This window comes from Oncorhynchus masou, chromosome 10 (assembly GCF_036934945.1).
Source record: "Oncorhynchus masou masou isolate Uvic2021 chromosome 10, UVic_Omas_1.1, whole genome shotgun sequence".
In the NCBI taxonomy this organism is placed as follows: Eukaryota; Metazoa; Chordata; class Actinopteri; order Salmoniformes; family Salmonidae; genus Oncorhynchus; species Oncorhynchus masou.
This window is the reverse complement of record NC_088221.1, coordinates 18690033-18711096: the sequence shown is the minus strand read 5'-3', so window position 1 is coordinate 18711096 and position 21064 is coordinate 18690033. Positions and strand designations below refer to the sequence as shown.

General features: G+C 43.9%; 2 protein-coding genes across 4 annotated transcripts in view; one reads left to right on the top strand and one right to left on the bottom strand.

The window, feature by feature from the left end:
- mfsd6b (major facilitator superfamily domain containing 6b) overlaps positions 1–10622 on the top strand; it is a 23282-nt gene extending 12660 nt beyond the window's left edge. The window contains exons 4-9 of the mRNA XM_064976112.1: positions 1277–2908; positions 5989–6086; positions 7184–7345; positions 8188–8286; positions 8600–8865; positions 9233–10622. Coding sequence (XP_064832184.1) covers positions 1281–2908; positions 5989–6086; positions 7184–7345; positions 8188–8286; positions 8600–8865; positions 9233–9409 — 2430 coding nt within the window. The 5' untranslated portion in view covers positions 1277–1280 and the 3' untranslated portion in view covers positions 9410–10622. The remainder of the gene's footprint in view (positions 1–1276; positions 2909–5988; positions 6087–7183; positions 7346–8187; positions 8287–8599; positions 8866–9232) is intronic.
- On the bottom strand, positions 10466–21064 carry nemp2 (nuclear envelope integral membrane protein 2). 3 transcript variants are annotated; one of them, XM_064976113.1, is made up of 9 exons: positions 20911–21064; positions 20405–20514; positions 19924–20164; positions 19752–19824; positions 17437–17527; positions 13408–13522; positions 12457–12682; positions 12110–12310; positions 10466–11770 (listed from the first exon to the last, which is right to left on the bottom strand). In XM_064976113.1, the coding sequence occupies exons 1-9, from the start codon at positions 21008–21010 to the stop codon at positions 11380–11382; spliced, it is 1548 nt and encodes a 515-aa protein (XP_064832185.1). In that variant the 5' UTR covers positions 21011–21064; the 3' UTR covers positions 10466–11379. The 3 variants fall into 3 exon arrangements, with proteins under 3 accessions (XP_064832185.1, XP_064832187.1, XP_064832188.1); XM_064976115.1 differs by having other exon boundaries at positions 12110–12262; XM_064976116.1 differs by having other exon boundaries at positions 12110–12259.

Genomic DNA, 21064 nt, shown 5'->3' with positions numbered 1-21064 from the left:
TTTACCATTTTAAGTTGAATAGAGAAAACAACAATTGAATGCGTGGTTACAAGAAGAAACGTTTCATGATACGTTTTGTCAGAGCTGCGGCAATGAAACAGCTTATTATTCTCTAGTCATATATTTCTCTCGGGCAATGTCTGTCTGGTCTGAGCACAGTTATACAGTTACAGGCTACCATTTATATTTGTATAGGCTACAGGGAATAGTGAAGTCATGTCTCCTGCTGTAGAGGCAGTAGCCAAGTGGGCTATTATACATGTTCCAAGTCTTTCATATACTCTAGCCCTAACAAAATGTAAGAGCTTGAACATCATACTCCGTCACTGTAAAACCAAGTCTTTAGGATGTGAACACATAGCTCAACATTTATTTGTAACACTTTTTAAGCATGTCAAGGCATTTAGAATATCGATGAAAATGAGTCACAGTGTTTGGATTGTAATCACAAGTCAATTCCAGAACATGTTTACTCACTGTAAAGCTTTGTACACACATGAACATGTTTATTCGGGACAAGGCGTTTAGGTTTTAAACACAAGACACTTGGGTTGCTGTTCGAAGGCTGTATTTGAAAATGTCCCAGTATGCCTTTGGAGTGAATGTGAGAGAAATCAACCCATGCCTGTGTTTGTTAGTGACAGAGACGTCATTGTTGCATTCAATACTTTAGTGTGTAGTCATTCACAACCTTCAATAACAATAACTGCTATTTTGATTTCACAACCAAGACCGTCTAAACTGGAACAACTATCTCAGTAACAGGCGCAATAAATCCAATCCCTTACAGATTGGATTAGTTTAGAAAATTGTACAGTATAAGATTAATCAATCAATGTGCTTGAGGAAACATAGATAAAAATTAAAAAAAGTTAATGGAAGTCGAGTAACAACACCATGCGTTTTGAAAAGGTTTATTGAATCAACTGTCCTGTTCAGTTGTGCTGAAATGTAGGTAAGGTGACAGACATTCCGAATAAATGCCTTATCGGCTTATTACAGGTTATTGTCTTAGCCTGTCATAACCCCAATTGTTGTATTACTCCATTGTTTATGTTTTTGTTGTCATTTGAGTCTTTGCTAACAAAAAAAGATACAGCTTCAAAATGTGTTTAGAACTATTATTGCAATCTTATGGACATGCCAGCCCATCTCCCATAGCTTGCCAAAATTGACTGGGCCAGAAATGTTTATTACACATTGTTCCTTTAATTCTGGTGGGGGTGGAAAACTGTTTCAGTCATCTCTCTCCCTCTCCCCCTCCCCCATCCCCCAGGGAGATGGCGAGTGACGACCAGGTGGCCATCTTGACAGACGACGAGGAGGATCAGAAGAGGAAGTACGTCATGGCAGAACCCTTCAACACCCTGTCCAAAACCCTGGATCAGATGGCAGCAGGTGCGGACACCACCGCTGCCTCCCAAGGTCCAGCATCACCCCCGACAGACGCATCTGACACCCCCAGCAATGACTGCCTGGAGAGGAACTGCGTGCAGATCAACAACCACCTACTCATCTCCAAGGTCTTCTACTTCTTCTTCTATGCGGCCTATGGGTCCCTGCACCCTTTGCTGTCTGTCTACTACAAGCAACTGGGCATGACGCCCAGCCAGAGTGGCCTGCTGGTCGGGATTCGGTACTTCATAGAATTCTGCAGCGCCCCCTTTTGGGGGGTGGTGGCGGACCGCTTCAAGAAGGGCAAGGTGGTGCTGCTGTTCTCCGTCTTCTGCTGGTTGGTGTTCAACTGCGGGATCGGCTTCATCAAGCCTGCCTCCATGACCTGCGTGGAAAGGAAACCTACAGTCGTGTCCCCCACCAGTCCCGCCCAGATCGGTCCGTTGGCCAATCACAGCAGGAACCGCAGGGGTGCGAGTGGAGACTTTTTCCCCCTCCCTTTTGCATCAGACTCAGTTAGCGGTCCCCTGCACAGGTATGTGAGGAGCGATGGTGGTAATATCACTGGACCCAGTACTGTCACGGGACCTGTGCCTTCCTCCACCATCTCCACAACAATGTTGACATCTTCCCCCTCCACCTCCACCACCACCACCACCACCAAAACAAAAACAACAACATCAAAAACAGCAGCAACAACAACAGCCGGCTCAAAACCTGCCTCAAATCTGACCATGACCAAACCAACCACCACAACCACCACTACCAAAGTCTATGACATCATCTCCAACCACGACCAGGTGGAGACCATCTTCCTCCTGATCCTGCTGGTCATCATCATCGGCGAGTTCTTCAGTGCTCCGGCCATGACCATCGTGGACACGCGCACCCTGCAGTACCTGGGCCCCCACCGGGACCGCTATGGTCTGCAGAGGATGTGGGGCTCCCTGGGCTGGGGCCTGGCAATGTTGTGTGTGGGCATCTGGATCGACCACACCCACATCAAGCTCTTCATCCAGGGCACCGGCTGCATCGTGCCTGATTACAAGAACTACCAGATAGCCTTTATTGTCTTTGGTGTCCTGATGGCCGTTGCTTTTGTAGTGTCTACTCAGTTCTACTTTGAGAGTAGTACTAATGACCATCGGCCAATGGAGGCACAGGTGGAGGAGGATAAGAGACAGGATATGGAATCTCCTCAAACGTCCAGTGGCGTTTCATCTCCCGAAGGGCATACGGTGGAATCGTTAGAATCTCAACGTTCCATCAGCCAGCGGTTCCTTTACTGGGACCTCCTTCGGCTGCTGTGCAGTGTGCAATACAGCTCTGTGCTCTTCGTGGCCTGGTTCATGGGATTTGGCTACGGCTTCGTGTTCACTTTCCTCTACTGGCACCTGGAGGACCTGAAGGGGACCACCACGCTTTTTGGAGTCTGCTCGGTGCTGAGCCACATCTCGGAGCTGGTAGCCTACTTCACCAGCCACAAGCTCATAGAGCTCATCGGCCATATAAGGTATATCAAGGGGGCATGGGTCAAAAGCAATAGCCCGGTCCCAGATCTGTTTGTGTTTCTGTACGTCTTGTCAACTCCTGCGTGACAATAACCCTAGAAGTTAGCTAGACAGCACAAACTGATCTGGAACCAGGCAACAAAAGCAAGGCCAAAATGAGATTATTCTAGTATAGTTGTATGCAAAGTCACAATATTATTTTATTTCTTTCAGTTTGATTGAATTCCACATAATAGCCAACTTTCTTGGAGATTTGATGGGATTTAGGCGTATCAGAAAGCATCATTTGTTCAGACTTTACACTTGTTTACTTTTTGTCAGTGAATTTAAATAACCTCAAGCATTCAGTGAATTCAGTGAATCGACAATCTATGTGAATTTCCTGCCCTGTCCCTGTGGGAACTTGACCAGTAAGCTGCGTGCTAGAGTGACACAATGAGTGAGTGGAGTGTAAGGGAGTTTCAAGGGTGATGTAGTAGCCTGCTAACGGAAGACGTTGGTGTGCTACATAGGCTATAGCAGACCGCCCAACAGCCTCAAACAAACATACGGTCAATTCATAGGATGACAGACATTGGGAGAGCTCTGCTCTGTTAAATTTCTAAGAGGGAAACCTACTCCCTCCAGCTAGTGTGGTCTCTTTCTCTCTCTCTCGCTCTCTTTCTAAATTGTGATTTATTGTCTGTTTGGATTGGAGAGAGAGAGAGAGAGAGAGAGAGAGAGAGAGTGAAAGGAAGGGAGAGGAGGGAAAGGCAGAAACCCAGATGTTGACTAAGTGGGCATTGCCCAAATTGGCACACAGTTTGCAGAATGGACAAGCTGTTTTTTCTAGACATTTGATATTTTCCAAAGCTTTAAATACAGTGTTTTGCTTAAGGGAAAGGAAATAAACATTGGTAAACAGGAAGACCCATCCTGAGAGCTCAGAGAGGATTTTTTTGTCAGTTCTTCCGTCTCCCCTGTGATATTTCTCAGGCGGGTGACACTTGCCAAATCACCCACGCCTATCTATGAACAGGATGAATCATTTGTAATAACAAGGGTTAGCCAAGGGCTGGTCTCCCAGTACAAAGCTACAATGTGCCGCTTATGTTATTCAAATATGGTTGTTTTAAGTGCAGCCAGAGCAGTTTCCGAGACAATGGGAAAGTCTCTAACCATTGCATTCATATTATCAACAAACTATAAACTAACTATGGATTAGTTTGTAAAAAGCACTGTATGCAGTACTAATACAGGTACATGTGTAAAAACAACTAACATTTACACCAATATTTATACTTTTTACAATGCCATCAGCATTGTAGAGAATGAATGGACAGTGCTGTGCTGAATCGATGGAGGAGAGCTCTGCTCTTCTCCCACAGAGTTTCACTGTGTGTGTGTGGTGTGTGTGTCTGGACTCTGTCAGATCTTTGTTTGATGGCCTGGTTTCTGCCTGGGCTGCTGGCAGGGCCTGTGGAAGCCTTTTGTTCCTTTGGGGACGTGTGTGCGTATAACCCAATCCTGTCCATTACTTCAGCATGAGGCTCTCCGTTGATCTCCTGAACTAAATGGCTGTGCAGATCGATTGGTGAGCACAGAAACACTGCGCAGGGGCTTTTCATATTAGGCTGTTATTCAAATTGCCTGTCTCACGCTAAGATTTGCATGGGTATCTCTCCATGTCTGAGATTTACATGGGGCATAAGACTATGTGAAGATAAATACGGAAATAGTTGTTGCTGTCTGTGTCTGTTTGTGTCTGTGTATGGTAACACGTCGACCAGTTAGATGACTGCTGTGTGTATGAGTCTGTGCATGCCTCCTTTCCTGTCCAGCTCTAGTCTCTGTGCAGCAGTTATCTGGTCCTTGTGACTGGTCCTAGTGTTGTCAGACACAGCCTGCCCTGGGGTTAGAATGACTCACTGTATGACACAGCCTTAAAGAGCCACACACACCCAGCTCAAAAATAACCCATGAGAGGAAAAAGCCTAAAACAGCACCTATAGCATTGCATGTCCAAGGTTAATATATGTCAAATATGCATACAGTATGTAAACTGGAATTGTTAAATGTGTCAGTATATTTGCATAATGTTTTTGTAGTTGTAATGTGTTCATGCCCACATACACTGAGTATACACAACACACACTCTCTTGCCATGCCATAGACTGACCAGGTGAATCCAGGTGAAAGCTATGATCCCTTATTGATGTCACTTGTTGAATCCACTTCAATCAGTAGATGAAGAGGAGGAGACAGGTTAAAGAAGGATTTTTAAGCCTTGAGACACTTGAGACATTGATTGTGTATATGTGCCATTTAGGAGGTTAAATGGGCAAGACAAAAGATTGAAGTGCCTTTGAACAGGGTATTGGTAGTAGGTGTCATGTGCCTTTGTTTGTTTCAAGAACTGCAACACTGCTGGGTTTTTCATGCTCAATAGTTTCCCATGTGTATCAAGAATGGTGCACTTCCCAAAGGACATCCAGCCAACTTGACACAACTGTGGGAAGCATTGCAGTCAACATGGGCCAGCATCCCTGTGGAACACTTTTGACACCTTGTAGAGTGCATGCCCCAACGAATTGAAGCTGTTCTGAGGGCAAAAAAAGGGGGGAGGGTGCAACTCAATATTAGGAAGGTGTTCCTAATGTTTGGTATACTCAGTGTATGTAACAGCACATTTCTGGGGGGGAAAGCGGAGTATGGTGAATCTGGTCAAGGGTTTGATTGGACAGGATGTTGTCATAGGAGACGGGCACCAAACATCCAACAGTGTGGGAATGAAGGACATAGAAGTCTGTTCAGAATGATATAGAAGTCTGCTCAGAATGATATAGAAGTCTGCTCAGAATGTTATAGAAGTCTGTTCAGGGAGAGTTCGGATTTAACCTCTAAGCTTTGGCCTTACTTTCACCTGCAACTCTGTTGATATGTAATAACTTGCTATAGCTTTAGGATAGTTTTAGGGTTATGTTGGGGAGTGGTGGATGGTTAGTTAAACAAAGAGGTGAAAGTTCATCATCTATAAACCATCTGTAGTGTACTATTGAAATAGTGTTATCCAACCTTCTCCTCCTCCCCTTTTCCTCCCCAGGGTGCTGTACATCGGGCTGGCCTGCAACACGGCCCGCTATCTGTACATTTCCTACCTGGAGAACGCCTGGGTTGTCCTGCCCATGGAGGTCCTTCAAGGTGAGGCTGCACCGGGTCTCGGGCCTCGCGGCACTGCAACGCATGCGATATCTATTGACTTAGGTTAGCATAAGTGTTGACATTAGATTGAAAGGAGGAGGAAGTAGTGTTTGGACTGGGAGCCCTGTTGCCATGTTGCCTCTCAAAGTTCAATTCAGGAAAGGATAGCTCCCCTCATCAATGACAAGAAAAGCTTGTCCTTCGCCTGGAAAACGCCCCTTTCCTCCGTATCTAGACTACTCTGATAGCCACATGTAGGCCATGAATTACAACGTTGCAGCTATACACAAATAAGTAACATTGAAGGATGCTTATAATAATTGTAATCATTCACTAGGGGCGTAACAACACCAAATAACTATGTTTAGAGACACACACAATCTAATTTCAAAATCTCCACAATTCTAAAGGAGGGGGTATGACAGTAACAAACAAGACAAACAAGTGGTGGCCGTAGCTCTGGTCTGGGAGGATAGTGACGATATGGGCTAGCTAAAGAACTGAATAGGGGGCGAGGCAAGCTAAGGAGGGTATGGTAGCAGGTTTGATGGCTTTGTCCTATTATTGGTAGCTATACAATGAGAAAACGAGGCGTGTTGGATGTAAATTGGCTAGTTGAGCCAGTTCAAACATGACACACCCAAGCGAGTGTTAATGACTATGGTTAAGTCCACTCTCTCTCGCTTGTCACCTGCCACGAACACACACAGGACATGTCCTCCCTTTGACATCAATTAGAAAATGTCTCCCAAAATGTATTTATTTTCCCTCCCAAATAGTCTGGTGTTGTATACAGCTTTTAATGAAAACAAATTACAGTTTAATGGGTCTGCTTGTTTGTTTCTAGTTGTATACAAAAATGTGAAAGGGACTTCATTTAAATGTTTGTTTGTTCTACAGATGTTTCTATTCATGACCCACTACTGTATATCTCTGGGGGGAGGTTTCATGATATTAAATTAACAAGCCAATAACTTGTCCTAATCGTATTACTCCCTGCCCTGACCTAGTGTCACGACGTATGCGTATTTGTGGAGATGTGCCCGAGTGTGCGGTTCTCTCTTGCACTCAGTCTCTCTGTATCTCTGTGTATCTAGGTGTGACCCATGCCTCAGTGTGGGCAGCGTGTATCTCCTACCTGAGTGCTGCTGTACCTCCAGAGCTGAGGACCTCTGCCCAGGGTATCCTCCAGGGCCTGCACCTGGGGCTGGGCCGGGGCTGTGGGGCCATGGTGGGGGGAGTGTTTGTCAACTTCTTTGGTAAGAGCCACTGTGATGGAAAAAACTCCCGCTGGATTGTATCGAAGTTGCATTGAATTGAATTGCGTGTCTCCCAGTTCAACCAATGAGAGATGGAACTATTGTCACTTGTTAAAAGGTACAATTTGTTAAATGTGCATTCATTTAAATGGCCATTGAGAAGAGCAGTAATCCAGATTGTACCTTCAACGGTGACTTCTACATGACCAACTCACAGTCATAATGGTCCACACATGCCTTTTCAAAATGTTTTACAACACCTCCCCTCCTTATAAACATGCCCTGTCCTCTGTGGTTTTCATAAGAATCCAGGTCTTGACTCTTAATAAACTACCACCAGTCCCATCTAAATCATAAGGATAGGAATTTTATGGTCTGGAATGCATTTGGCTGTATTCTCAGAATAACAACTCTGTGTGTCTCTCTCTATGCTCTGAAATATGTTTTGTTTTTTTTGGGGGGGGGGGGGGTGTAAAATATATCCCCTACAGTGCTGAAATTGATATTTATTTTCAGTTTCAGTGTTATATGAAAATCAATGAGTGAAATACATAAATGTATTTGAAGATTTTGTTTCCAAAGCCTAGGGCACTCAAACTCAATGCTGGACCTCGAAGCCAGTTCCACTGCATTCTTTCATTGTTCCCCTCTAATCAGGGACTGATTTAGACCTGGGACACCAGATATGTGCAATTAATTATCAGGTAGAACAGAAAACCAGCAGGCTTCAGACCTCATAAAGTAAGAGTTGAATACCCCTGGCCTAGGGAGTAAGGGCTAGGGGTTGATTTGGAATTAAGAAATACTGTGAACACCTTTTGTCTATTTGGGTTATGGTTTAGGAGCAGCCCACACCTTCAGAGGGATAGGAATCGCCTCCCTCGTCATCCTCCTCCTCTTCGCTCTCATCCAATGGCTGGCTGTGCAGAGTGGGGAGAAAAGTATGTGTTAATGAAGTTGATCCTATCCTGTCTGCTTCAGGCTGGGCCTCTGCATGGGCAGAAAAACAGCATTTGCTGCAGCTATTATGCCCCTTAATGGAGAAGTGATTGGCTCCCAATGTGGCAAGCATAACATGTACTACCACTAACTTTAAATCCAGTTTTTCTATCAGCAACTGAGATATTCAGACATTAGAATGCTGAATGAATCATGTTTAGGATGTCAATAATAGCGGTAGTTGTTAGGCCAGACATCTTAGCAGAATAAGCATTTTTAATCGTTATGAAAAATGTTGCTTACGTTGTTTTCCAGATACCAAAATGCTGGCGGAGAACATTCCCGTCCCCTCCAGTCCCGTTCCCATAGCAACCATCGACGTTATCCAATCAGATAACGTCGCCGCAACAACGCCACCACCAAGGAAGACCAAGCACCAGGAGGAGCAGGAGGACATGAGCAAGCCCGCCTGGGTGGTGTCCGCCTCGCCCTGGGTCTCCCTGGCCTTCGCCCTGCACCAGATCAGAGAGATCGCTGCCCTGGCCAGGAGCAGCCCTGCCAACAACCATCAGCCGCTCGAGGTAGGTAGACAGGGTGGCAGCTCGTGGGGTTTAGGCATAGACTTCTAGGTTCAGGCTGTGATTTGAGGCTGGGCCCAAAGGTGCATGTCACTGGGCAGAGAATGAAACAGTAGGTAGTTTTATGTGGAACACGGGTGGTTTATCTAGGGATTTGTGCACGTACCAGCCAAGGTTCCAAGTTGTATAATGTCCTAATGAGAATTGTCTTTTTTATGTTGTGTCCCATTTTGAAGAAAGGTGAGAATGTAATTACCTGCCTTTAGAACTGTATTTTATGAGGGTATTTTTGCATATCTGTGCCAAGTACTATACTTACAGTATTACAAATAACTATGATGCAACACTTTACCTTTGCTCTGTTTGGTAGGAGATCAATGAGATCAGCATAGATGAACCAACAGATGAAACCTCCCAGTCCTCATCTCAAGACCCCCCCAGCAGGTCCCCACAGACGGGATCCTCTCAGGGGGGAACCCCCCTACCTGACCAGGATCCCCCTATGCCTGCAGACCAACCACCCCTCCCCACTGGCCACACACAGTAAAGGGGGAACACATTGCACATTTTGAGAAACTGTCCCAAAATGTTTTCCAAGCAACACCACCAACCGACAGTCAAGTGCTGGCGGAAGACCAGTTATTAAAAGAGTGAAGAGTATGATTTTACAGACTGGACAGAAGAAAAATACAGGCCAAAATGAGAGGTTATATATTTCCTCTGAGCAGAGGACTTAACCAGGGCCTTTTGGGATCTGAGGAAAAGCTCTTGCCTTGAAGTAGCTACTGTTGCACTTTCAAATGGATGTAAAAATTGTAAGTTATTTTTTTAAACTTGGAAATCTAGATATTAGATTTGATTGAATAGGGTTCTATTTGTCACAATGGCCCTCAAACTGATCAAGTGCCTGAGCCTTGTCATAGGTTGGTGATTCACACTCATGCAGAAGTGACACACTCAATCTAAATAGCCATGTGTGTAATGGCTGCTTACATAGAGTTTAGGGGCACGTTCAATAAGAAAACGTTGTGGAACATTGCAGAGAGAAATGTTATGATTGGAACTGACAGAAAGTCAGAGAGACATGTTTGTTCTACATACTAGGCTGTATCTGGAACAAGTTGCTCTCCTGAATGTGGCCCTGCTATTACATGTAAATGTTTACTGTGTTTAGTCTGACTATCAACCACTGATGCCGTGGAAAAATACTTATTTAAAAAAGGTTTATGAAGTGATTGTGTCAGATCTGATATCCACCAGGCTTTCAGGGTCTGTAATGTCTATTTAACTATAACACCATTAGTTATGGAGATTCTCTCTCCCCCCCATATTTGTCTAATGCCTGGCCAAAATTTCACAAACATAAAATATTTAACTACAGTCTTATTTAGACAGAAATTACAAGTATGTCAAAAAGCTTTCCTCCAGGACTATCTAAAACTGTTTAGACGTGGTAATGACCTGAGCATTTTACATGGCATGGCTTGTCTGCTGCGTAGCCTAAGCCAATGTATTTTAAATCAGGCAGCCTTTACTACTCTCAGTGCTCTGTGGCCTTTTTGTATCACTTTTAAAGTGAAACATCAGTTCACAATACAATGTCACTGGAAAAAAGATGGGCTTATTTATTAATTAATTGAAACAAACCTTAAAAAGAATCATCCTTGGATCATAATGTCCCAAATCATCATTCCCAAAATACAAAAACATTAAAAATGATGTTTGATATAAAATTACAATAAACTTTTTTTTCTTTCTGGCCTGTGGGAGAAAAACATTGTTTTTGGTAGATTTGGTCCAATCAAAATCTCCCTTTGATGTTTACAGCTGTTCTGGCTGTCAAAGGCGGCAGTTTTCTAAGCAGCCAGGTGGGGGCGGTAGATAGTAGTTGACTGGATTCCACAGCCAAGAAGAGTATGTGAGAGTTTGTTACAGTTACCCAGCAGGGAAGCAGGTGTCATAACCCCAGGCACTTACCACACACCGGAGGAGGAAAAAACAATGTTCTCATGATTGTTGCTGGTTTACCTGAGAGCTGTAAACATGAGTTCAAAGTCATTCTTGTGATTCCTGCAATTATGATGCAGTTTTGGATTTGAGATGGAGAATTCTGATTTGATTTGATTTGCAGTGTAGAGTGGGAACCCCAAAGTCAGATTAACTCAAGGCCCCCCCTTAAAAATATACATTTATCTCTGAGCCAGGATAGAATAGGCACACCAAGTCCCCAGTCTCCTCTTAGGTGGAATTATGATTCACAATCACTCGGACTAGATTTATAGTGGGATTCTATTTGGTACATATGATGAAGCTTAATGTATACTCCTAGTTGTTAATGTGTTTTATGTCGATTCATTCTGTATGAAGATGTTGATCAATTCACAAGTTCATAAATCACTTAAATATTTTTTGCCAGCATGTTCGACCCCAAAGATCAACCTGAGTGGTATTGCCCCCTAGTGTTAACTGGCCATATTAGGAACCAACCTGTCCACTACAGAGGTTTAAAATCTGATCTTAGAACAGCTCCATGTCCTCCTCCTCAACGTCCTCGATGACATGGGGCTCTAAAGGCGGGGTGAAGGCGGCAGGGGTGGGAGGATAGGGAGGGTAGAAAGGAGCGGGATAGGGTGGGGGCAGCCAGGGGGCGGAGCTGTCTGGACGGGGCATGGTGGTGGGGGTGGTTGGTGTGTAGAGGGGGAGGGGGCTAGGTGTAGGCGGAGCCCTGACGGAGCTGTCCATCTCGTCTTCACTGAGGTCCTCGTCGGCGCCCAACCCAAGCACCCTGTGCTGGGCAGAGGTGAAGAGCGTGTCCTCGTTGTTGGCTGCTCCCGGGCCGTACTGCTGTCCGTGATTCTGCTGCTCCCCCGGGGTCACGTGGCCATCGCCCGTCAGGAAGGCTGCAAACCTAGAAATGTAATTTAGCAGAGAGTTGAGTCATTCACCAGCACTCCGTTCAGTCAAGCTCTCATCAGCTGGGTGCTTTTAGAGCAGAAAGTTCAGAATATTTGTGTGTCAGTCTCATACTGTTGTGATGTTTTAAATGCAGGGAGCTATTCTTATCCGTATTTTTTGAAACTGCACTGTCGGTTAGGGGTTCGTAAGTAAGCATTTCACTGTAAGGTATACACCTGTTGTATTCGGCGCATGTGACAATTATAATATAATTTCATTTGGATCCTGAGGACAATATGTGTTCTACTTTAGTTAGGATGTGAGTGGTGTAGTTTGCGTGTTTGTCCCGTACCGTTGTGGAGAGCGTAGTCGGAGGACCATTTCCCAGGCAGGGAAGCCAGGCGTAGTGCAGAGCCTCCTGAGCTCCTCAAGGGAGGCTGTGGTGTGCACCTCCCCCTGCTCTCTGTACTCCTCATCTGTGAGGAGGCGTACCTGGGGCTTCCTGCTATGCCCAAACACACGCAGGAGAGAGGAAAGTAGATGCCCTGTTAGCCTGGGGGAGAGAAGGAGGGACAGCCATCAATCAAACACACAACTTTGGATTGAAAGCATCTGCTAAAAAGCCTCTACTATTAATATCCATTACCCAAATCCACCTTAGTAGTATATCTAATGTCAAACCACAAATTGACTGTGTACCTGCATGTCCCCAGCAGCAGTCTGTAGGCATAGGGCAGAGCCTTGATCACCAGCAGGATGCCCAGGAGTAGGTAGAAAGCCTGGGGGTAGGTCACTCCGTAGTACATGAGGCCCATGCCCAGGCACTGGAGCCCCCATGTCAGTAGGGACAGGGTGCGCTCGCTGCTGATGGGCCCGTGCTTGTAGCAAACCGCCCAGCTGATCAGGCCCGTTACTACCAGGTAGCCTGGAAATAGAGAAAATTATGAAGTGAGGGAGAGAGAAATTGAGAGATCTGTTGGTTCTATGTGATTATTATATTTTATAGAGAAAGCAACATAAGCAAAGACACCGAAACAAAAACGTAACCGGTTAGATGAAATACTCCAATTGAAAGCCCTGTGTAATTGGAACAGTGGAACCCAGTGGATTTGAGGCATGCCAGTAAGGGTGAAAAGAACACATTTGAACGCTAATCCACCCAAAGCCCTTTTTGTTTCCAAGCACAGAAATCAATGTTCCAGCAGCATTGCCGCGCGCTCTTAATCCTAACGTGCCTGCGGATTCAACCATTTTCAACCCAGTGTGTGCAGAGAGAGGGCAAATTGATTTGGCAGCAAATCCACTCCATTGAGGAGTGTGGAGAGGCAGTCAGTAACTGTAGGCTACTTCACCACTCCACATCCACTTGGCCCTCTTATTATGACAGACTCCTGGGAGTGAATGACTCAGAGTGGACGCTGACCCATCCTCATTAGTCATGAATATATTACGGTATCATGTCTGTAGTGAGAGCACATCATTTATCAGGGGCCTTCATGTAAACATTGTTCATACTGGGTTCAAATGTGCAAGGCCTCGCAAAGACAGAATTTCAATGTAGGCTAAATGCTTCCTACTGCTAACTGAACAGTTCAAGTCCTAGTTACTGACCTTATTTTAAGCAACAATCTCTTAACTAAACCAACTCACCCAAGGCATGTTTCCAGTAGAGAGTCGTGATGTCTTCCCAGTGGTTGAACAGCGTCTGGTATCCCAGGTAGGACAGGCCGGAGCCAGCACCAAACAGCGTGATGAACATGGCCCTCTGGAGGTGACACAGGCAGGTAATATAACAAGGTAAGCCTAATTCATCTGAGCCACCCAGAGGACTCTTTCTCTATTGAATAACTCTCTCCAAATGTTGGATTCTACAGTTAGAAGACATCTCTCTTTAGGATAAGCCAGGCCAGAGTGACACGTTTGGGGTCAGACCATCTGATTTTTACAGGCACGGTGGAGGCTTCGTCCAAAAGGGCAAGTTCTGAGGGGGCTGGGGTGGTAGGCTAACCCTCGGTTATGGAGGGCATATCTCCTAGCTAAGAATATGTATATGTTTGGTCCAGGAAAGGGTGTCTCCCATCACTTTAAACTAAAACTAATTTTGATCAATCACCCTGATTAATCATTTGAAGTATTTAGGCAGTGCGATGGCCTTTTATATACAGTGAGCTCCAAAAGTATTGGGACAGTGTCGAATGTTTTGTATCTGTACTCTGGACTTGAAATTATACAATGACTATGAGGTATAAGTGCAGAGTGTCATTAATGTAGATATATTTAGAAACATTATATTCTTATTTACAATAAAAGTACATCCAAAATGACAATACATTATTTACCATTTATTTACAGTGAGGGAAAAAAGTATTTGATCCTCTGCTGATTTTGTACGTTTGTCCACCGACAAAGAAATGATCAGTCTATAATTTTAATGGTAGGTTTACTTGAACAGTGAGAGACAGAATAATAACAACAAAATCCTGAAAAACGCATGTCAAAAATGTTATAAAGTGATTTGCATTTTAATGAGGGAAATAAGTATTTGACCCTCTCTCAATCAGAAAGATTTCTGCCTCCCAGGTGTCTTTTATACAGGCAACGAGCTGAGATTAGGAGCACACTCTTAAAGGGAGTTCTCCTAATCTCAGTTTGTTACCTGTATAAAAGACACCTGTCCACAGAAGCAATCAATCAATCAGATTCCAAACTCTCCACCTTGGCCAAGACCAAAGAGCTCTCCAAGGATGTTAGGGACAAGATTGTAGACGTACACAAGGCTGGAATGGGCTACAAGACCATCGCCAAGCAGCTTGGTGAGAAGGTGACAACAGTTGGTGCGATTATTCGCAAATGGATGAAACACAAAATAACTGTCGATCTCCTTCACCCTGGGGCTCCATGCAAGATCTCACCTCGTGGAGTTACAATGATCATGAGAACGGTGAGGAATCATCCCAGAACTACACGGGAGGATATTGTCAATGATCTCAAGGCAGCTGGGACCATAGTCACCAAGAAAACAATTGGTAACACACTACGCCGCGAAGGACTGAAATCCTGCAGCGCCCGCAAGGTCCCCCTGCTCAAGAAAGCACATATACATGCCCGTCTGAAGTTTGCCAATGAACATCTGAATGATTCAGAGGACAAGTGGGTGAAAGTGTTGTGGTCAGATGAGACCAAAATGGAGCTCTTTGGCATCAACTCAACTCGCCGTGTTTGGAGGAGGAGGAATGCTGCCTATGACCCCAAGAATACCATCCCCACCGTCAAACATGGAGGTGGAAACATTATGCTTTGGGGGTGTTTTTCTACTAAGGGGACAGGACAACCTCAACGCATCAAAGGGACGATGGATGGGGCCATGTACCGGCAAATATTGGGTGAGAACCTCCTTCCCTCAGCCAGGGCATTGAAAATGGGACGTGGATGGGTATTCCAGCATGACAATGACCCAAAACACACGGCCAAGGCAACAAAGGAGTGGCTCAAGAAGAAGCACATTAAGGTCCTGGAGTGGCCTAGCCTTTCTCCAGATCTTAATCCCATAGAAAATCTGTGGAGGGAGCTGAAGGTTCGAGTTGCCAAACGTCAGCCTCAAAACCTTAATGACTTGGAGAAGATCTGCAAAGAGGTGTGGGACAAATTCCCTCTTGAGATGTGTGCAAACCCGGTGGCCAACTACAAGAAACGTCTGACCTCTGATTGCCAACAAGGGTTTTGCAGAGGGGTCAAATACTTATTTCCCTCATTAAAATGCATATCACTTTATAACATTTTTGACAAGCATTTTCAGGATTTTGTTGTTATTCTGTCTCTCACTGTTCAAATAAACCTACAATTAAAGTTATAGACGGATCATTTCTCTGTCTGTGGGCAAACGTTCAAAATCAGCAGGGGATCAAATATTTTTTTCCCATCACTGTATACTGGGCACAAAATAATCTGAAACACAACCAAAACAAACAGCAAATGCATCCAACAAGTTTGTAGAGTCACAAGCTTGATGTAATCATTACATGCTATGAATATGGCACCAAATATGGGAAAAAAAGTATTACTTTAATACACATAATTGGATTTGGCTCACAAAGTGAAAAATCTGCCGACATGTCCTTGAGCAGGACTAGCTAAATTATAAGGCAATTCAGAGAAGCACTCATGACTCCATTCTAAGCACACTAAAATTACGATCTGCTTCTATGAATTGCCTTGTGAAAACCTTTACATTTATTTATCTGTAATTTTACCAGGTAAGTTGACTGAGAACACGTTCTCAATTACAGCAACGACCTGGGGAATAGTTACAGGGGAAAGGAGGGGGATGAATGAGCCAATTGTAAACTGGGGATTATTAGGTGACTGTGATGGTTTGAGGGCCAAATTGGGAATTTAGCCAGGACACCGGGGTTAACACCCCTACTCTTACGAGAAGTGCCATGGGATCTTTAATGACCTCAGAGTCAGGACACCCATTTAACATCCCATCCGAAAGACGGCACCCTACACAGGGCAGTGTCCCCAATCACTGACCTGGGGCATTGGGATATTTTTTAGACCAGAGGAAAGAGTGCCTCCTACTGGCCCTCCAACACCACTTCCAGCTGCACCTGGTCTCCCATCCAGGGACTGACCAGGACCAACTTCAGAAGCAAGCCACAAGCATAACCTAACACTGTAAGGTCATATTTTATTATTTAGCTAATCATGTTGGTAATATAAAAAACTTTCAAATTATGCCCACTTGACCCAGATGCGTGGTCCACGGCAAGTTCTCACAATACAAGAAACATAGGCTCATTCTATTCAGGACAACCCAGGGTATAACACCATGCTAACTTGTAACTGTACATCAAACATAGTGAACATAAATGTTTATATAGTATGTTACATGAGTGTTATTTTATGGAAAAGTGAAGTGCACATTTGGGCTCACTGTTGTTTTGCTTGCTTGAATAATAAAAAGCATGAGCTGGTGCACACCCAAAGAAAGTAGAGGTGCTGACTAACAGCGAGCAAACTATAGGCTGTAAAAAATGATGGAGAGTTGCACGTGCTATATGCAAGCTCACAGTAATTTATTAGTTTAAAATGTTTCAGCATCACTGTGCCTTCTTCAGGTTGTATATTACATGAGTTTAATGATATGGAAAAGTGAAGTGCATGAGTGTTTGGCTTGCTTAACGTCTTTCAAAATACATTGAGTCCTCGTAATTTACAGCATTTGCTTCACTCGGACAACACATTTTTTTCAAAAGTTGCCAAATTGAAGGAAAAAGGAAACCGCACACTGCTCTTGGTAGTATCACTGATATTTAATAAGCTTACGTATTGGCCTCACGGCCTTTGTCAGATCTTTAGTAATTTAAAAAAAATTAGCTGCCTTATGGAGACCTAGCCCCACCCACAAAAGTTGCCAAATTAGCAGGAGGGACGGAGCAACTTCTGTCAAAACCCATACAGAGCTGTTAAGTGGAGACCCTGAGCTCTGACGTCATGTATAGAATGTTACTGTACAGCCACTGCATGCACGTGTAAAGGGCTATGGTAAAACAAACAAGAAAATTAAGTAGAGTGCATTGACCGTACTGATTAGCAAAGCTTGTCAAATTGAAATGTGGGGCTCCTTTTATAATTAGCCTAAAGCAATAACAGCTTGAGCCTAAAGGTGATTCTTACCGGTATAGCGTTTTTCAGGATCAACAACAGAAAGACAACGATGGAGAGAACTCCCACTGAGATTCCTGAGGAATAAAAAAACAAAGAACTCCTGCCAAAAAAGAAAAATATACATTATTGTTTTCTGTAGTATACCACTATTCAACCTAGAATAGCTCAATCACAGGGTCACTTCAGTTGTAGAACTACAGTGCCTTTGGAAAGTATTCAGACCCCTGAACCTTTTTCCACGTTTTGTTACGTTACAGCCTTATTCTAAAATGTATAAAACAAAAATAAATCCTCATCAATCTACACACCATACCGCATAATGACAGAGCAAAAACAGATTTTTAGAAAACATAAATATCACATTTACATAAGTATTCTGACCCTTTACTCAGTACTTTGTTGAAGCACCTTTGGCAGCGATTACAGCATTGAGGCTTCTTGGGTATGACGCTACAAGCTTGGCACATCTGTATTTGGGGAGTTTCTCCCATTCTTCTTGCAGATCCTCTCAAGCTCTGTCAGGTTGGATGGGGTGCGTTGCTGCACAGCTATTTTCAGGTCTCCAGAAATGTTTGATCGGGTTCAAGTCTGGGCTCTGGCTGGGCCACTCAAAGACATTCAGAGACTTGTCCCGAAGACACTCTTGCGTTGTCTTGGCTGTGTGCTTTGAGTCGTCGTCCTGTTAGAAGGTGAACCTTCACCCCCAGTCTGAGGTTCTGAGTGCTCTGGAGCAGGTTTTCATCAAGGATCTCGCTGTACTTTGCTCCGTTCATCTTTGCCTCGATCCTAACTCGTCTCCCAGTCCATGCCGCTGAAAAACATCCCCACAGCATGATGCTGCCACCAACATGCTTCACCGTAGAGATGGTGCCAGGTTTCCTCCAGACGTGACGCTTGGCATTTAGACCAAAGAGTTCAATCTTGGTTTCATCAAACCAGAGAATCTTGTTTCTCATGGTCGGAGAGTTTTTAAGTGTCTTTTGGCAGACGACAAGCAGGCTGTCATGTGCCTTTTAGTGATGAGTGGCTTCCGTCTGGCCACTCTACCATAAAAGCCTGATTGGGGGAGTGCTGCAGATATGGGAGAATCTTCCAGAAGGACAACCATCTCCACAGAGCAACTCTGGATCTCTGTCAGAGTGACCATCGGGTTCTTGGTCACCACCCTGACCAAGGTCTTTCTCCCCCGATTGCTCAGTTTGGCCGGACGGACAGCTCTAGGAAGAGTCTAGGTGGTTCCAAACTTCTTCCATTTAAGAATGATGGGGGCCACATGCTGCAAACATTTTTTGGTACCCTTCCCCAGATCTTTGCCTCAACACAATCCTGTCTCTGAGCTCTACAGACAATTTCTTCGACCTCATCAATCAATCAAATTCATTTATAAAGCCCTTCTACATCAGCCGATGTCATAAAGTTCTACACAGAAACCCAGCCTAAAACCCCAAACAGTAAGCAATGCAGATGTAGAAGGACGGTCAAGGGGTCTGAATACTTTCCGAAGGCCCTCTATATGTGGCCTACTGGATGGTTCTTCTGCTACTGAAATATTCAACTTTAAAAGGAGCAGTGCATTCAAAAACGTGATTTTTCCTGTGTTTTATATATATTTACACACTGAGGTTGGAATAATACTGAAATTGTGAAAATTATTATAACGCACTTAATGTAAGAGCTGTTTGAAAAGACCACCTGAAATTTCAGCTTGTTTGGCTGGGTGGGGTTTTTTGTTATAATTTAATAGACCAACAACTAAGAGAGCTTGCCCTCCTCTCTGCTAATAACAGAACGTTTTCAGGTTGCACATCCCTCCCATAAAGCTCCTCCAACTAGACACATCTCTCAGACCACTCCCAGACAGTCCTAGCAAAATTAATGCTTCAGAAATTGCATTTAGCTGAGAAGCTATTTTTGTTTCTTTTTGACCATTTTAATTCAAAACAATCACAGTAAGGTACTAAATTGTTACCCAGAAATGTTTTGATGTTGAGATAAAAATGTCTGCATTGGACCATTTAAAGTCTCACACTGGATGTTTACCAGGACAATAGGATTGAGAGCTACTAATTTTTTTTTTTTTTAATTTATCTTTATTTAACCAGGCAAGTCAGTTAAGAACAAATTCTTATTTTCAATGACAGCCTGGGAACAGTGGGTTAACTGCCTGTTCAGGGGCAGAACAACAGATTTGTACCTTGTCAGCTCGGGGGTTTGAACTCGCAACTTTCCGTTTGCTAGTCCAATGCTCTAACCACTAGGCTACCCTGCCGCCCCAAAATATAACTAACACACACACACACAGCGTAAGAATTGTAAAACCTTACCTACACAAAGCCCCAGCAAAGTAGAAGAGGGCGAGGCCACATGCAAAGAGTCCAAATCGTATTTTATTTAACCCTGTAAGTAAAGAGTATGGCTGTTAATACTCATTCTGAACTTTAGACCAAACCGGTAGGTTAACTGCAATTACCAACAACAACAATAAGATAATCTCACGTTTGCCCCTGACATGTAGAGAGTGCTCAGAATTGGCCCTCGGGGTCTTCACCATGAAGCACACATCCTCCTGTTCCAGTGGGATGTCCAGGCTCTTCTCCCTGGCCACACTGGGGCTGGGAGGCCAATAGTGGTTGACCAGGCACCAGGACAACGTGAGGAAGTGGCCTGGCTCGTAGCAGTTCCTGGTCCCCTCCAAGGGGTACACAATGTAGACCCCTTCTTCACCTGCCACTCGCACCTTGAAGAAGAGTCAGATAGATGCTTTATATGAGCAATGTTTGGTTTGTTGCTGTTACAACATAGTAAGGACAACGATCATGTCATTGCAGTAACTTGCCTAATTTATTGTATGGGAGCATATAGACACACACAAAATGTGTCTCGTGTTTGGTGTACACATGAGTATCAACAGTTAATCATGAGCTGTTGTGAAGCAAGCAACCATGGTATACCTACAGGACATGTGTAGCTTTCTTACCTGAAAGGTGGACCAGATGTCTTTCCATTTGATCACTGTGCCAGAATTGTAACAGAAACATCTTGTTCCAAAATGAGTGGTGTTTTGATTTTCTTTAAGATGTGTGCAGTCTGGAAGAATACAACAATAACTTGTTAATCAGACATAGTAGCTATATTTAATGTGAAATTAGTAAGCTAGTTACTTTACTAATGGCTAGTACGTTAACTAGCTAAAATGGCTAGTAGCTAGCTAAGTCAATTCACAAGATTATTGCTCTTGTTAATGGCTAATTTAGCTAACTTATGTAGTTAGCTAACGTTACTACTAGCAACCGTTGCTCTGAATTAATTGACAGACCAATCATACAGTAATATAGATGTTACACAAAATAACCGACTAGTTAGCTAGCTAGTTGGCTATTTAGCTACGTTACCTAACAACAATAGTGGATAAGGGGAAGAAATACTGTCGTTAGCAAGATAGGCTAACTAACGTTACAGTCATTACTTAGCTACAACATTCACCTGTGTCTGAAAAGCCAAGGCTTCCTTCAACTTGTACACATACGACATTTGCCAGTACAGCTAAAATGGATAAAATTGATATATCGGAGCAAGGATTCATAATTCCTAGTTGTTGTTAGCAAGCAAGCTATCGTTGTTCACTGTACTTTCAAAT